The 19,023-nt window shown below is 40.9% G+C and overlaps 1 protein-coding gene and 1 long non-coding RNA gene across 2 annotated transcripts; one reads left to right on the top strand and one right to left on the bottom strand.

Moving 5' to 3' along the window:
• Positions 1 to 351: 351 nt before the first annotated feature.
• On the top strand, positions 352 to 12,677 carry LOC118227980. Its single transcript, XR_004765390.1, has 3 exons — positions 352 to 2,769; positions 6,819 to 6,866; positions 12,508 to 12,677. It is a non-coding gene; the product is annotated as an uncharacterized LOC118227980 (long non-coding RNA).
• Positions 9,383 to 19,019, bottom strand: fbxo8 (F-box protein 8). Its single transcript, XM_035419123.1, has 6 exons — positions 18,735 to 19,019; positions 14,703 to 15,057; positions 13,925 to 14,051; positions 13,355 to 13,473; positions 12,675 to 12,871; positions 9,383 to 11,459 (listed from the first exon to the last, which is right to left on the bottom strand). Exons 2-6 carry the CDS (start codon positions 15,047 to 15,049, stop codon positions 11,272 to 11,274), a joined length of 978 nt encoding a protein of 325 aa, XP_035275014.1. The 5' UTR covers positions 15,050 to 15,057; positions 18,735 to 19,019; the 3' UTR covers positions 9,383 to 11,271.
• Positions 19,020 to 19,023: the final 4 nt, after the last annotated feature.

Here is a 19,023-nt window from a genome sequence, read left to right as displayed (position 1 = left end):
GAGAGCAATTCACCTCTTAGTCTTCTACCGATAAGGGGAAATCACCCTGTAATGACGCAATTAATCACCGTGCGAGTATGTATTTCAGTAGCCAAACGCCACTGCTGCACATCATCCAATGTTCCAAATCTAGATTTACGCCGAAGCTTTTGTACAAATATTAAACAATCAAAACGACCATGCTTCATTAGTTCTTACTACAGAGACATATCGGAACGAAACTAAGAGAAACAGACTTTACATAACTTGAAACCATGTAAACAAAGGATTATGCTCATTTAAAATAAAGCTTCTAGAATTGCTGGGTTGCTGTTGTGAACACTTTTCCATTACAGAAACAGTAGACAAAAAATTGCCAACTAAATTATCGCTAAAGTGTTTTTTTTTTTTTTCCTTCGGAATTTACAGTAGGAATAAAGGAGCCTCTGGTAGGCAAAATTAAAATTCCCATAATTTCCTCATTTGATTATCTCACGTTATTGTTTACATTAAGCGTGGCAATTAAAAAAATGTGAGCAATTTTTGCTGTCAATAAAAGGAAATAAGAAATAGATTTTTGAAATGATCCTGTAGTGTAAGATTGAAATAGCACGGGATAAACACTCGAAAGGGAAGACTAAATACGCCGCTCAATTGGGTCTGAGTCCATATTTCTCGAACCCCCAAAGATCAAACGGTTTGACATTGCCGAAATGTGCGCTTTTAAGTGAGGGATCTCGTTGGTGTTGTAGATGGTGGCCACGGGATGTTATGACCGAGTAATTATGTTCCTCGGACAGATGCATTAACCAGGCTCAGAGCTGGAGCCACTGGATATTATTTTAGCCCGAGGGCGCGAGGAACCAAGCCGTTCCCCGAGAGAAAGTCGGTCAGGGTCTTGCCCCCAGTCTTCTTCAAATGAGCGAGTTTGGGTCCAACTGGGACTGAGGCTGATAAACATTCTCGGTTCAGAACGTCAACTTCCGTTATTCACGGTCAAATGGAGGCTGTTCAATCCTGGTCACTATGATGCTACTCGGTCCATGCCATTTTCTTTATCGTTCTTGTTTGCTTTAATAATTACAAATAACCGAATAAATAAAAGCATGCAGCCCTTCTGTGTCCCCCTTGGCCTTCGAATGCAGAAAACTGCTGAAGAGTAAAAGCAGATCACACCTTAGATTATACTTCCGCACTCTCCAAAGAACTTCCGGACCTTTTTTTCTGTAAAAGAGCCGCCGAACAGGCCCAGTTCATATTAGGCCGCTGACGCAATGTAATGCTAACACGAGACGTTAAGGAAGCAAACATAGTATTTGGTCATTTAAGCCCAGTTGGGTGTTATAGGGTTTCAGTCAAATCTGATTTCTAGTTCTGTATACCTTGATCACATGAGGAACATCTGAGAGAATTTGCAAAGATTGTGAGACCAGAAACTTCACTCGCTTCCCTAGCCATGGTACAAGACAAGTGTTTACTTAGTAGACTCTGCCTTATACAAATGCCAAGCAGAGTGCCTTCTTTTTTTCTCCATTCAGTGCTGGGGAGGAAATGTTAAATCCTGCAGGGAGGTAGTTGCTGGCAGCACAGTTTAATATGTTTCGCTTCTAAGCATCAGTGCCTTGTGTTAGGAGTACACCATGAACCTTTCCCAATTAGTTGGTGCCCCCACCCAATCCCCTACACTTCGAAAATATCCATCCACCCACATATTGTTAGGATTCAATGCCTCTAGCAAGGACAGAAAGAGCTCTGACCCCTTAAACACTAAAAAACATTTATAAACAATACCACTAAACTAAAATGAGTAGGCCTACGGCCATCTTTCTGACCCATCAAGAATTTAACTTAATAAGGCCTGCATTCAATCTAACCTTCATACGCTTTGACCTTAACTCTACATCAGCCCTTAGCCATAATTTTGTTAGCATTTATGAAGTATGCTCAGCTTTTTCAACACTGCACAATATCACATGGTGGTAGCTGGACTAAGCAAAAAGTGTCCATTTTGCTAAAATTCACTGCGCAAACTAAAGGACAAGCACAATAAAATAAAAATTAAATTAAGTTCTATGAACTGTCATAAATGATCTTCCCTTTTGTTCTTTTCTCCAGCATTCTTTATTCTGCCCATGTGCTTGACTGTCCTGGACAGCTACTTGCTCCTGCAGAGCAAAATGAAATATAAGAAGACAGATTGCACTCGTGTTACATGGAATTGTTCAGCAGCCACAGGACGACTCTATTCCTAATCCTACAAGTGTCAGACACCACAGAACCTCGTATAAAACTCAGAGCACCCTTTGCTCACACTGTTGTAGTGAAGGGAAGCCTCATTGAGTTGTCAAAGCGATGTCCTTCCATTATAAACATATCATAAAATATGTTCACGGCACTTACCTCATAAACTGCTTATTCAAGTTTTTCATCTCAGGCCCTTAAATAGCATACATATAAAACACTCAAGTGAAGGACATTCTCAGTCAAACTTTTCATTTCATGCACACACACACACACACACACACACACACACACACACACACACCTGCATGCCCAGAGCTCATGCCCTTGCTCAACCTCACCTCGCCTCAGACAGGCGCAGCTCCAACGCTTCCACTGCTAAGCGCCCCACCTTGGCGCAGGTAAAACGTCAGTCCACAGGTTTCTGCTTTGACGGGTTCAGAGCGCGCCGGCCAAGACGTCCCAAAACAGCTGCTCCACAGCTGCCCGGAGCTGCAAGATGTGCCAGTGCCTCAATCCACTAGACCACGCAGACTGGAGGAGACAGAGGTGAGTGATGGGGCGACCCCAACTCTCTTTTATGCTGGGCTTCTATCACATGCTGTGGAGCGGCTCTGTTAGCTGCACTCACAGAGTTTGATCTCACCCCATTAAAGAAGGACCTTACAATGTGCAGCTATAAATAAAATCCCTCTGAAGATCTGAGTAATTCTCTATTGGTACCTCTTAAGTGATTATGTATGTTCTTATGATCCATTTGTGCATTCTGAGCAATAATGCATGCACGTTGTTCTAAAATGTTCTTGTTTAGTAGATGCTGTCGATGTTTATGGCACAAAACACAGTAGCGCTTATAGTGCTTGTCTGACCCCAGATTCTGTTTACATGGATATCCCATAGTCATACAAACACTAGAAGCTGTGAGCTGTCCTTTTTGCATATCATATTTCCATAGATTCCTACTTACCATTGTTTCACGAGCAATGGAAGTAACTTAATTTTCCTAAAACCTTTCTAAACCGTTATGCTGTGTCCCACTCGTGAATTAAAGGTATTTCCCTGACCTCAATACATTCTTACCTGTTGCAGACGCACGCACGCGTAACACATGCACGTGCATTACTATTTTATTGAGAAGGACAATATATATAAACACTTTTTATATAGGCCTATGACTCGTATGCAAAAAAGTCTCAGTATCGTGAGTATCGCCTACTAAAGTATTAAACTACAAATGGTTAAAATTACTTGTGTCCGTGTACTGGTGCATCTCTCACTGTCAACCCCTGACAATACCTGACATTTCAAAGAAACCAGGTCCTATATACTCACATTTGCACGCAGTTCACCGAAGAATAATAGAGAAAAATATATTGATAGGAAAAAAACTATTGGGTTATCGCAAATTATTTCTCGCGCAATAATAGCGAGACAACACTACTTATGCTTTTATTTATATTGTTTTTTTTTAAGCATTTGTGAATTCGCCGTTCGTCATACCGGAGATTCAGACTTGAAGCTCGAAATTGGCCCATTTGATTTTCATTTCAATGATACATGACTGGGGTAGTATGCCAACCTAAACAGTAATCCAGTACTTTTAAATGATGGACGTTCCGAAGGCGGATTGTAGTATAGGCCGTAGCTGAGGAGGGCACAGGAAACAATTAAACAAACAGAGGCACTCCCATTTTACCTCCTGTCTCTGGATTACATAGAGATTATGAATAAAGACACCAAGAGTGACAAACAGCCCATCAAATCAGTTTGACATAGAAACACTCGGACGCCCAGAATCACTCATACAGCTTTAGGCTACAGTTTTGTCTATAGGCTGGCCTATTTCTTGAAAAATATGCACTGGATGATTTGAAATAATTTTCGCTGATTTCCTAGAACAGCCGAAAGGTAGAATGCCTCCCTCCCCATGCAAGTCCCACAAGTCTGTTCCATACGCGTGAGGGTGTTGTCTGAGATAATACTGCTAAGCAGATGTTAGGTATGTGTAGGCCTAACCATAATCTCACATTTGTAAATATAATCCTCTGTTGAGAATGTTTCAGACAGTCATGAGGAAATCCCCCACAAAACACAAAACAAATTACAATTAATCTTTACAGTGGCTGCTATTTAATTGGTTGTGACATGATGCACAAGTGACATGCGTTGACAATTTTTTAAAACATGTTTTACTTCTCCCACTAGTAGGTCTAAATGTTAATAGCCTTAAACGGGATTATGACCACCAACCAACACAACGCATATTGCCACATAACTCCAAAACAAGACGATGGTTAGAAGTTAAACTAAATTACAAATCATCTTCAAAATTGTGCTTGCTTGACTTGCCGAAATATGACGACGCATCGCGTGAGAGAAACACACATAAAAGCTTAAACGTGCGTTTAAAATAGTCGGAATAAACCATAAAAAATGTTTCTTTACCAAATAGTTAAATAGAGATGCATACGGTGCAATTTTCCCATTTTCGACAGTGATGTAATGGACTGTGTTCCAAAATGTCCGTTGTGTTTCTGATTATGATAATGAAAGCAGGATGATAACAGTCAGAACGTGATGGTCAGTTCACCACAGCTGCCATACCTAAGAAAACACGTGATGTCACCTTCATATAATTTATCTGCATTAATAATAATAATAATAATAATAATAATATCAGAATTTTTTGGTAGATTTTAGCAAGGTGGATATAACTAAATTGTATTAAAATGACACTCGTGTGGTAAGTGTAGCCTTATATTTAAATTCAATAGCAATTACTGCTCTGTTTGCCGTATTGTGCGCAGCTAATAATAATAATAATAATTATTATTATTATTATTATTATTATTATTATTGTAGCCTATTATACTAACTGAAGTGCTACCCGCTACTGGAATAGGCATACTTGGAATTTTCTGTAATATCCGAGGATTTCGAGGCTCGATGGCAGAACTAAACGATTGGTTAAGACATATTATTATTAAGAGGAAAGCAAAATCAAATGTCATTTAAAAAAATATCTTGCGGTACATAAACTGCAATTTAAGGAGTTTAGATGTATTATTATTAATATTAATAATAATAATAATCATGCATTATGTAGATATTATGTAAAACAGTATGTAGACCACATGTTTGTAAAATATAGATGGTTGTGATACTGAGGACTGATGATGATGATGATAACTTCTGCATTAGCCCTATTTTCATATGTTTTTGCATATTTACCGGTTGGCACATTATTAGTTGTATTTATTTTTAGTGACATTTCCGAAACATTTAGTTTTGCATGATATTACATTTTACGTTCATTTTACATTATTATTATTATTATTATTATTATTATACAATTTTGTATTTTATTTTTATGTCATACAATTTTTATATTTCTGGAAATATTTTCCTCGTGTACATTCCTCAGACTTTGAAAGATCGCTTGAAACACGCTGTCAAAAAACATGAAGATATTTCCATTGACATGTACCTGGCACCAATTTCTTGGTTTATTTTTATCTTGAAAAGGCATTTGCAGACGACGGAGAGGCGTCCCAGTGGCCAGGTTGTTGTGTTGACAAACTGCAGTGATGCCGAATCCGACGACTTAGGCTGAAGCTCATCAATCATGCTAATTTAAACCCAAACCACCGTGTCAGCCATCATGAGCAAAATAATGTTACCTGTATAAACAATATCAATCTACTGAAAAGCTGACAGTTGTTCTTTTGCACAAAAAAAAAAAAAAAAAAGAATATGATCATAGAAAATGAAAAATTAATAACATTGATCCGGATTTGTACTAGAAAAGAAAATACGTAGACATATAATTGCTTATCCGATTGTTGCCATGATCTGTAATGGAATGAATGATGTATCAGTAAACCTAGTAAAAAATATAAATCACAACATGTACAAACATAGGCTACTTTAAATAAATACATGTAAATCAGGATCTTCCTTTTTATTTGTCCGGGTAGATATACTGTCTGTAAAGATTATTGTTGCTCGCTATTTTTATTCAGTTATAGCCTATATTTAAATTAACATAGTGTAATTAAATGAAAGCATATTAATAAAATAATATATTTATTGGAATCCATAAAGATACGACGTGTTAAAATGACATTGTTAATTAAGCATTGAATTGAAAACCTTTGTACGCTGTTTATTTATTTATTTATTTATTTATTTATTTATTTTATTTATATATATATATATATATATATATATATATATATATATATATAAATAAAATAAATAAATATATATATATATATATATATATTCTATATATATATATATATATATGTTAAACAATTCGATACAACACATCATAAAACATTGGAAATAAACGAACATGAATTCAGTCGAACTTTGTTGATTGTGAAGAGAGATGTATTTGTTGTATGACAAATTGATTGACTAGGCCAGTGAGTGCCAATGGATTAAGCATAATTTTAAAATAATAACGAGTTGTGCTATCGATACAGCTCCTGCTGTACAGAAATTCAGCTATATACGCACACCAGTTGTTCTGTAATTTTTGAGGAGGTATCAGTTATCCTTCTTGTAACTTGATGTACTTGTTTGTGCCACAGAGGTCCTGGTGCTGATTTGCTGGAAGAGTATCTGTCAAACTTTGAAATGTAAGTCTGATTTAAAGCTTGTGCATAGCAGACTAAGCTTAAATTCATTTGCAGAAAAAAAAAAAAAAAAACTTATCCTCCTAGCTCTGATAATCTCAATGGAAATGGTGGACTGGTGTAAAATAATCATTCAGGTCAGGGAATCTGGAAACTGCACTGTAATGAAGCAGTGATGGCAGATGAAAAGAACAGCACTGCATAGAGTATATGGTTAAAAAAATGCTTTTAAGTAGCAGCTCGGACTGTTCCTAAAAATGTCAGATGATTGACAGATGACTGCTTTGGACCGTATGCTAAAAAACAGCTGGATTATTTGAGGATGCAATGAACGAACAATTGCTGCCATCAACATGTAGTGTTTCCATGTCAGAACATTTACGTGTTTTACATTACTTACATTTTTACATGGCAACATACCAAAATGTGACATGAAAAAACAAAATAGAAAACTATATTATCTTCAGTGTTCATAAACTGATGTGCAGAAAATAATTTGTGCTACTTTCAGCCTATCATATGAAGGCCAGGATAATGCCATGTATTTGTAGTATGGACATATATGCTTGTTATCACATCAAGACATAACTGTAGATTGATAAATCAATGTCATATGATAATTTAACATACATACTGTACACCCTCATGTTTTGCACACTTAAAATCTAGACATGTTTTTTTATTATTTTTTTTTTACACAGGGGGGTTAGTGAACAGTGCTGACATGGTGGAGAATAATAAGGTGTACACCAATGCATGTCCTAGTTTTTCCTCTGCATAGAAACACACTGTCCCCTGATGCTATGGCTCGCGTGAGAGAGTACAGCGCTACCTTCATGCACAACCTTGCCCACTGCATGAGGCTCTTTAAGAGTGCTTGTTTTCCTAAAACATGAAGCCCTTATAGTGTCCTCAGGACCTTTTATCTAATGGCCGTCTGCTTGGGAACACACATCCATTTAACTAATAGCACTTAAAATGGCATGCTGCTCCGGGGGTCAAATGGCATGTTGTGTCTGGGGGCGAGGCTTTGGAATATCCATCTCACGACAGATACAAATGGCGCTCTTAGCTCCACGATACTTCAGACCGTCTCACACATTCAGAAAGCGCAGAGGGAAACTGGGGGCTATGCGCACCCCAAGATTTCCCTCCGCATGGTAAACTATGCTACTCTCAGTCACTGTTGGGAGAATCCTGGCAGATATAGGGTCATTAAAAAGTTTCAAAATTCCTTCAATGACATGTACTGTAGAATATGATCAATGTAAAATCAACTTTAGGTCCCTGTTGTATATTCATATATTGAAGTTTAGAGCTGAAATAAAGAAAGTAAAAAAAAAGAGAAGCATTTTAAGGTTGTATTATGGAATCACGATCACAAGAACACTGACACATTTAATAGTTCTGAAGCTTTCATTAGACAGGAAAGAGAATGACCGGACTAAGACCAATGATAGTCCACACCAAAACAGATCACTTTTTCCCCAAGAAGGAATGAATCAATCATTGCATTGGGCCGGACATGAAGTCAGGGAACTACGTGACGCTGTATCCCATCGTCAGACACGAGGCACAGCTCATCACCGTGCACCATATCGCACATGTCAGTGCAGAGGTTCTCGACCTGACTCAGGGGTATCTGATACAAGAACCCAGGGCAGCTAAAAAAATAAAACGTGAAGATGTTTGCTTCCTTGTTCTTTGGTTTCTTGTATGAAGTTCATTACTCAGTATCTCCAAAATACAGACGATTCCCTCTTCAAAATATGATTGTTTTGTAAGGGCTTAGGATAGCTAATATCTTTCCAAAGTACAAAAATATAGTTTTGATTTTATGTGAGGATTCATTTTATAAGAGTAGGCGTCACCTTATAAAATGGTGGATATCTTTGTTTTGCAACGAAACCCGTCACGTCGATATAAACTCCCACTTCAGGGCATAAATCACATAAATCACCCCATCTCATGACTCATTTCTGATTTTAATTGGGAGGAAAGGAGGAGGAAGTTCTGTTTTCAGGCAACCCCAGGCAAAAAATGTGGAATATATCCTTCAGGAAAATTATCCCACAGGTTTGGTAAGAGCAAGGTGTGGATTTCAGAACTTCACTTTCATATGTACTAGAAGGACGGCCTCACCAACATGGTCTCACCAAATACAGAAGTGCAAACCTGATTCTGGCAGATCAAAATTCCACTTGTTGGTCCTTTGTGAATTCAAGCTGGCATCCAGAATGCAAATAGGTGAGGGACGAAGTACAGAAGTGCCATAGTGTCAGTTTATACATGTATGCACACATGGTGAAAGGCCGTTGGAGACAAAGACGTTCAATCTAACTGCAATGCACTCCGGATTCCACATAAAGATTTACAGGTTTAAACAACCGATTTAAATCAGAGCTAACAAGACAGTAGCTTTCAATTTACACTTTTAAGAGTTAAAGACAAAATGCTTTGCAGTTAGATTTTTAATTCAGGCCAAACGTACTCAGAGTAAAGCACACAATAGGCATGGCTAACCACACTGGGGTCTTTTGTCTCATCATTTTATTAATGAATTTATTTTACAATCTAGAAAGGTTTTTTCCAGTGTTTTAATTCAGACTAATCATTCGCATACCCTTTTTTTGTTACTAGTTTTAATTAGATCAGTTAGACAAAATTCTGACTTCTCTGTCATACCTGGAGGATTCTGAATGATCCTATGCAAAAGGCAGGTTATAAAACAAAATCAAATCAAACTCATTAGGTTTCAGTTCTTTATATTTTTAGGACAAACTGCATTTACTTTACCACTTTTAAAATATGATAATAATCACAAATTAATTCTTAATGATGGTTGCAAATTCCAAATAAAGCATTTTAATGCAGTCGAGTGCTCAAATAATTGTTTTCTGTTAACAAACATCATAGAAGTGCAAAAAGAAACAATTCACTCAATTTATAGAGAAAACAACATCTTTTGATAAAATACTTCAAAATAAAATTATACTTTATAAATCTCTATACTTAACTATATACATGATGTGCAAATAAAATAGTCAGGGTTTCATTAATTAATTATTCATTGCAAAGCCAATATTTTCCTATTCCACTTTACTTGTCAGTTTTCTAATTTTCTTATTTGACTATTGGCACTTTACTGTGCAACACAGAGGAACAAGAAAAAAAAAGAAAAAGATCCACACATGGTGACTAAGGAGTCCTTCAGTCCTATGCAACAGCTAAGTAACAAGGAAAAAACTTACTGATTTTTAAATTTTTATGTGTCCGCAGGTTAAATCGGTCATTTGATGCAAAATGGACTGAGTGAAATCCTGTTTACCAAAAAGGCTGACAAAGCAGTGGGTAAAACAGAAAGCGTTCGTGACATTATCTGCACAGAGTGGCTGGTTTGTGGCTTACATAAAATAAAGCCACTATTTAAGTGCACTGGAGGAGAAAGAGCGAGAGAGGGAGAGAGAGGGATGGGGACACAGGTAGGGAGGGAGGGGGTGGGCAGAGAGAGAGAGTCAGAGAAGGGAAGAGAAGCAGAGAGAGAGGGAGGAGAAAGTGGGAGATGGAGATGGAGGAGGAGGGAAGGAGGGGGGAGTTAGACGGAGGGGAAATGGGCTGGGAAATTTGGGAGAGTGAAAAGAAACACAAGGATTGTCATCAAGACACCTCAGTGTGTGCTAGAAACCACAGCTTCAGAGATTTTAGGGTTATTAGTCCATCATCCCAAGGAAAAAATAAAAATATATCACACATTCAAATGCAAAAAATGTCACCTGATCTGCAAAGGATGATGGGAAAGACACACATTCAAAATATGCCTGTGCAAACCAGCAGTCAACTGCTTCTCATTTTAATGGTTTAGTGAGCTTCTTCATCACGGAAGGGAAAACGAAAGGTAAACAAAACACAAGTCTTCATTAACCAACTAAACTTTGCTTGTCATGGAGAATCGGTAAAAAAAAAAATTTAAGACATCAAAATCAAAACATAAAAATTTGTGGACAAAAGCATATGCGAAAACCCACAAACAGAAACAATAGTAGTGTTTACTTAAAGAAAAGTATATGTGAACCATACGTGATAATATCAGTTGCTGTAATATTAATTTCTACCTGCTTTTCTTAGCATATGTTTGGATATTGATCTGAATGCAGCTACAGTTTTGTGTAGTAAATACAAATTGATCACAGTCAGTTGCCCTGTGCGCTAGCTAGCTCTGGATATGGACTGCGTTTGTGTGCAAGCGTCGCCCCGGTAGCTGTGCTGTGCGCCGCGTGAGTCGTGGCAACGTGATCGCTCGAGTAGCTTTGGTCAAAAACGACCGGTTTAATGTTCCAACCCCGGGCCCGTTCGCAGAATCGTCCGTTTTCCGATGTCGTCTCGTCGGTCGAGAGCACGCTAGGCCGCGCTAGGCCGCCACGTGGCCGATAAGATAGATGTTGTCGTAGAGGTGACCCACAAAGTCCTCGCTGATGTTCTGGGCGGCGCGGCGTGTGTTCCGGATGAACTCCCTCTTGGACATTTTGTTTTTCACGTGCGGGCTGGTCAGATCGATGGACAGCAGGATGAGGGAGTAGCACAGCACGTACACAGCATCTGAGAATGAGTGCACAGAGAAGCAGGTTAGGAAAATACACCCACAATGCACTGTGGTCTCACCCTCACCTCTACCAACAGGTTTAAACAAGTGCTTCTTTGTCGTCGTCACCGCGTCTGTTCTGAAGCCATTTGCATGTTATTTTCATTTTTGTAAAACTCAGCGACTGCTGGGTGTGTAATATTGCATAAATAACCAGAGTTGCGCTTGCCTGGACTTGTACTCCCGCATAAACTGCAGTGTTGCTGGACCGAGGAGTTCTAGGCTCTAGGCCTAAGCGTTTTTAGCTCGCATTCCCCCCGTGGGAAAACTGCTCGAGCTCGTTCCGGCGGTCCGAGGCGGGAAGACGCGCGTCGCGTGAAGAGCGGCGCTCCGCGGCCTCCGTTTTATCGCGAGTTTACAATAAATCACCCCCCCCGTTCTCCTCCGAGGTGACTGCCCTGGCCGGGCCGCGCCAGATGTTATTACAACAAACGGCCGCGATTGGCCGGAGCGCCGCGCTCCTTCGCTAACGCTTTAAGCCTCGGAGATTACCGCGGCTTTGGAGGCCAATGACAGTTGCTAGTACGCGGATTTCCCACACGTTCCGTTCGCGGGCGAGAACGGGTCCCGATGCCTCTTGCATCGGTCCCGTGGGAAGATTCCGGGTTAACCGTTAAAAGTTAAATCGTCAAAACCCGAACCCCGCATTTTACAGTTTAAACAAATCCCAAATGAATAGCTCATGGGTGCCAAGTTATTAAACAGAGGCCAAGGCTGGAAGACAAGGGAAAGTGCAGCTCTGAATACAGGCTAATAGAAGCTTCCCCACAGATGAGATGAGATGCTTGACAAACATCATTCTATGATTTACATAATATCCATGTACACAACTGCTTATTTACTCAAACAGAAAAAAAGAAAAGAAACCCAACAGATTTATGCTAGCTGAGTTCAAAGGCTGTCTTCTGGAATATACTTAGTAGTGTGCCGTATAATTTGAACTGATGACTGCTCTAACCAAATCTTCACAGTTCTTTATTTTCACAATGTGCTTCTCTTTCCTAGACCGAGGGAAGAATCTCTCTCCCAAAAGAATCAGGCCATAAACTCCATGATGACCCAGAACCCCACTCTCTCTCACCTGGACAAAGCTAAGGTATGGTCACAGACGCAGAAACACTGGTGGCCTACAGCAGTATGTTGTCACGGCGACCCCCTCCACCCTCACTCACCCGGACTGAGGCCCATCTCCCGGACCAGGGCGGGGTTGCAGGCGCAGAAGCGGTGGGAGAACTTGGTGATGAGGGTCTCCAGGTACTCCCCGCGCTCCTCGGGGGCGTGGATGTGCCTGAAGAATTCCCGCAGCGCGTTGGGGAGGAACTGGTTGCTGAAGTTGTGCAGTGTGACCAGCTCGTCCAGGACGTCCCTCCTGCAGGAACAGAAACGACACTCAGGTTAGCGCCTGCTACAATTATTAGATGAGTCCGTCAGTCTAACAGCAAAAGCTGCAATCAATAAGATATTTATACATAGGTGAAAGTCACAGGTGGAGATAGACAACCTCAGAGAGAACAGGATTGTGTTGGAAGTACTTTACTATAAACACAAGAAACAACAAAGTACAACATATTCAACATATGGCAAAGCAAGCTAATAAAGACTTTTTTATGTCTGTTCCTGGCTTTAGCAAGCCAATTACTGCTGATGACTTCATTCTTTTCCTGGGAAGCAGATGACTCTCAAAGTGCCAATACTCTGCAAGCCCAGGTCTTACGGCGAGATGGGGAGCATACAACTAACCTGCCGCCCGCAAAACTGGACTGGTATGATATATCAAACTGCTATGCTTCAAGAGTGCATTTCCATTACCCCAGCCAAGTACCTCAGTACCCTGTATGCCACCACCTCGTACCTTTCGTCCAGGTAAATCCTCAACATCTTCCAGTTGAGCGTTCGGGTGTAGAAGATAAACTTGGCCAGTTCCTTCGGGTGGTCAACCAGGATGCCCCTGGACATGAAGTAGCCAATACCCTGCCGAGAACAAAGGCCACAAATGTAAACAGAAACGGCTTACCCATATATGCTTGCAGAGCCGGACAGAAGGCCTCCATTATCAACCAACAACCACCACCAACCACAGCCATTTCAATGTACTTCAATTAGTCATAAATGACAAAAAGGAGGCAAAATATCATATTATAAATGCTATGCTATCGTTATCGACCTGCTTTCACCTTCTTGGCAATTCATGGCCATTTCTAAGGTTTCAAGTGGAGGCCCCTGTTGTACCTGAAAGCATGAAGCTTAGCCTTTTTTCGTTAATAAGTATTCGACCGCCAAACAGCTGAACTACATAAACGCTGGAATATCTGAACCATGCTGTGCAATATAGAAGTCTGAAACACACTTTTTGCATGGTATCGCTCCATGGTAGAGGTAGCCTAGATATCGCAAAAACAGGAAACTGAGGCCTGCTATTTACCTCCTGTGGGTTAGCGTTGAAAGTCAGACTTCCTTCATCGAGCTGCATGTACAGCCTTCTATAGGAGAATCCAGAGGGAAGTCTCCTATTGTATATGGAACAGTGACCCCAAGTGGACTTGCACAGCCTGAAGCAGAGGTAGGACGGACACAAGGAACACATTCACTCACAGCAGGGGAAAAAAAAAATTCTGCAAGCTTTCTACGCAACTTGCAAGGTCCACAGACTGCAAAGTACACTGAGCACAGATTAATTTCTCCTGATCAGGTTTCATTTATTTATTCAGCAAACTAGCATTTTATTAATTCATTAGCGTAACATTTGTAAGTGCATTTAAAATCAACTTTATGTTAGTTATTACTTAAAACAAGCCATATGTTCCTCACACATTCAAATGAAAATTATTTTATGATATTTTATTTTACACTGTATTTTTCTATTAAATATATTTAACCAGAAACACTGTGCAGATATGAAGCAAGTAAATAGAATCCTAAACAGAAATAATACCATAGATGGTAGGCCAGGCATGCCTTATCGTCACTGTAACATTTGGTTTTCACGCAAACCTTTTCCTTCACTGACCATCAAACTCGTGTAAAACCCAAAAACAAACATAACCCATTTAAATTTGTTCATTGGACATAACATAAGCACAAACCCACAACGCAGCGCATACTTTATTTTCCTTAAACAAAGGCACTCGCTTAAATGGCAAATTTGCATTAACTCCGCTCTTCCGAGCAAGGGCAGAGGTGGATGACGGAGTTAAACTCACCCCTGCCAGAGGTACTCGTCGTTCCCCAGCTCCTGCCACACGCAGGAGGCCAGGCACAGGTCCGTGGCGTTCAGGTAGGAGAGGATGGTGATGCCCAGCTCCGGCGGGAGCATCTCCAGGTCGATGAAGCCGCGCTCCTCCTTGCCCTTGCGAGCCCGGAGCAGCTGGTAGATGTCCGTGCTGCCCTGGCAGTGCCGCCGGTGGTTGAGGTTGTCGGTGGCGCCAGCGTCAGCGGCGGCGGCGGCGGCCATCCTCCTGCCGCGCTCCCGCTGGAGGTACTGGCACTGTTCGCCGTACTCCTGCTGCAGCTGCTGGTTCCGAGCGACCCTCCAAAGACCCTGACCCATCTGCGGAACTGGAGAACACCGACTGTCAGAAACGCCTCGAGAAGAAACCCGACCCAAAAGTGGGGCTTCAACATACCTCAAAAAAACTCCAACCCATCTGTAACACTGGAGCACATCTGACCTAACAAGAACCTCTGAGGAATTTTGACCAATGTTTAGAGCTGGAAACTGAGAGTAATAAGACCGCTCAAAGAACCCTGACCCTAAACACACCTGACCGTCAGAACACCCTCCAAAAAAGACCTTGGCCCATCTGAGGAGCCGGAGCAGAACTGACGATCATGAGAGCCGTCTATACCCAAATGGTCCCATTGTCAGGAGGGACGTGCCCTCCTCAAGCAGGCAATGTCAGAGAGGGAATATCCGCTATCAAAACTGTCAAGCACAAGAGGAATCCAGCCTTCGATGGTGTAATCCCCCAACGGGCTGGTCTCCCCTCCAATGACCCAACCCGCCAGATGGGAAACTAACCCTTAAATGATCTAAAAGGGAAATCATTTATCGACCCTCGCAGGGTTACAACCTCCAAACAGATCCAAGACTTTGAAGATGGCAGAGCAGTGTAACGGGTCGGAAACTGGAATAGTAATTCAGAGGTTGCAGGTTTAATGCCCAGATGGGACACTTCTATTGTGCAGTTGAGCAAAGTACTTAACCTGAATTGCTTCAGTGATATCTGGCAGTACACATGGGCTTTATCTAGTAAGCTGCTGTGGAAAAGAGTGTCTGCTAAATCCCTAAATGTTATGCAATGAAGAATCTACCCTGAAATGGCCCAACCATTAAAAGCAGAACGGACAGTGTCAGAAACAGGGAGACGGGCCTGTTGGGAGATTCACCCCACATCGAGCAAGCCACAACTATCAACTCTGACAACATAGGTAGCCGCAGTCCAAGAGATTTATCACTTCATAAGGGGCAGCGCTTATCGTAATGGGCAAGGCTTATCATAATGAGCGTCTCATTACGTGCACATTTCCTGCTCCAGCCGAACCGAGATGGATAGATTGGGGAACGTTAAATAATCGCACTACATCATCCATAACCAGCGCTGGCTGAGTGAGTCACCGCAGGCACAGGCACTGCAGCTCAGAGTTCTGCTGACTGAAGCGCACGGATTGATCCGGTGTTTCCAATTACGAAGAGGCCCCATTCATGAAAAAAGGGACTCCTGCTTCACGGCAGGGAACTCTCCGAGCTGTATTAAATCCACCCCGTAATTATGGATGAAGCCAACCCCGCAATGTGAGTCATAAAAAAGAATGAATGGATGACGAATTACTTAATTAATAATTGAAGGAATGAATGAATTAATTAATAACAGTTTTGTTTACTGCAAGACATTCTACTAACAAATGACTCAGCGGTGGGTTGAGTGTGCTGGGGGCTTGGCCAATTCCGTACAATGGGATCCTTCACTACAAGTTCAATTGGATGCAAAATAAACAGTGCAATTGTGCTTGTCCTATTGACACCCTGAAGTGATTTGCGAATGGTGCCGTATGGTCACGCACAGTCATAGAGCACTCCTGACCACAACATTCTCTACCAACATGCAGGTCACTGCGCATCATCCAACACATTAATATAACAAGCGCCAGCTTGGACTGGACTACTTTGAGGTATGATGCTGCTTGCATGCTCAACCAGCTGGTTATAATAATACATGGTCAACAGAAGTGTTGACCAACTGGACACAAACACATTCTAAAAAAATAAATAGCACCACACACAATTAGAAGTGGTGACTGTGTTGATGCCATCTCAACAGTGAGTTCTCACAAGTGTTTCCAGTGGTTTTGTGTTGTATCATTAAATGATTAGTGGTCTGTGTGGCTCACAATCAGGAAGCAAAAAAAAAAAGTACATTTTCAAGGCTAGCAGCATTCGTTTTCCACTTAGATAAAATTAACTGAAACTGAATGCCTTTTCACCAGAGCACATGGGTTTTTTTCTTTTTGAATAGGATCCATATCTTTTCCCTCGTTTAGTTAAGGTTAAACCGTTTAGGCCTACATCTTCTAATGCCATCAGAGTGGTTTCCCCTCCCTTTATAAAGCACAAATAGCAGGCACTAGATTTATTTTCAGTTCACCATCACTAATCCTCTTAAGGATATAGCCTACGTCAAAACCTTTCATATTACAACCCGATGCCACTCTCACTTGCTTAATGGCATTTTTGAAGTGTTCAACCAGGTTTCCAGTTCTCCTCGCTGCTCAGAATCCAAATTACCCAGTTATCCTCGCTGGATTCCCTCACATGTTTTCAATTGTTTTCCATGTGATGTGGGCATGTCTACTGTAATGTTGTTGCAATGCCATCACACTGGTTATACAACATTCACCACAGGGGTTGGGCCTGAATGATATTCTTAATGCCTCACTCCTTTGAGCACAGCGCACAGAAATGTTGCAGATTTCCGTCAGAAATACAAACATGGTTTCATTCTCACAGATAAAATAATGTATTGTTTTATAATGCACTGCTCTCTGGCTTTTTTGGACAATGTGACTATTTAAAATATTCAAACGTAATGGATGATCAAGCGTACAAAAAAAAAAAAAAGTATTGGTGATTAATGTCAAATAGCATGAAGGGCTAACCTTAAAAGTCAAATAATCTGTTATGGGTATTTGTAATGATTATAACGTAGGCCTACAGTTTCCCCATTCAGTTTTAATTGTCACGAGATAGCACTATTACCACAGAAACTAGATGACTACTCTTACGCGTGAAAAACTGATTTACGCTAGGCACTGCGTTGCTCTCAAGGGTCTGCAGGAAAGGCAATTTCAGAGAAAGGCATAATATTGTGCGGACATTTTTGCAGAATCTGCTAGTAGACATGCGCTGTTGTGTATGTACACTCACCGTGCAGCTGGGTCTTATACTTTGGTTAACTGGGCAGTCTGCAACCTGGTCACTATTAAAAACCGTGTGTTAAACCCGGGAATATCAGAAAACGGGCGTGAGGCTGACATTGTTTAAAACAAGGCTACAAAACAAAGTTAATGAGGTGACGGCTTTGATACACAATGATGCACTAAGTAAATAAATAAATATTGCAGGCCTTGACCACAAAGGTAATGATCAGTCCAGAAACTGTAGGTTTCCACAGTAACTTAAATCAAGAGACACCACCAGCATAAACCTTTAGTACATGCCATGGTGGAAATATAAAAGTAAAAACACATGGGTCAAAATAAAACTTGGAAAAGTATCGCATACAGTTAAATCAACATTGTAACCACACACTATAATATAAATCTAATTGCTGCTTGTCAGCCTTAGCCAGAAAGCTGTTGCTGACAAACAAAAGACTTGGACCCCTGAAGCTGGCCTGGATTTTCACATCGTCAACATCCAACCATCAGAATTCAGCCAAAACCAATTACATGTTACGTGTTTTATGAAAGTGTCGAAATCTGGAAATAACGTTCAACAACATGGGACAAACGTAACTATTTTAGTTCTGTTTGCGAAACTGATCTCTCAAAGCAGTTGAACATATTTTCCCATCAAGCTTGACTGATGGAAAAACCCGCCTGTTTCTGACGTGATTGGTCAGAGCATGTCCTCAATTAATATACACGAACTAGGATTGGCTCGATGGAGTGGCATTTCAAAAACATGGGATACCCTATGCTAGATTGATTTTGTTACTAAAACCAGCGCCACCTACCTGTTTTAATGAAACTATTCTACCGCCGCCGCGACGACACAGGGAAGCACAACAACAACTTTTGCAGGAATAGTTATCCTTGGTTTATCGGTTTCAAGAACCAGTCATATTAACTGAACGAAGGATCAGATGTTCCCCCGTCGCCTCCCTTCCAGAAAGAAGCTGCACAGCGACACGAAAGCTTTAATCTCCCCCTATCAGCCCTTTTTTGTGCTTCCCCTACTCCTCCTCCAGCCTCAGCCTCGTATCACACGCACTGTTGTCGAGTTTGACGTTTCTTGTTGTTGGT

The sequence above is a fragment of the Anguilla anguilla genome, chromosome 5 (genome assembly GCF_013347855.1).
Source record: "Anguilla anguilla isolate fAngAng1 chromosome 5, fAngAng1.pri, whole genome shotgun sequence".
Lineage (NCBI taxonomy): Eukaryota > Metazoa > Chordata > Actinopteri > Anguilliformes > Anguillidae > Anguilla > Anguilla anguilla.
The sequence above is the reverse complement of the archived record's forward strand: the minus strand, read 5'-3'. Positions and strand labels throughout refer to the sequence as shown.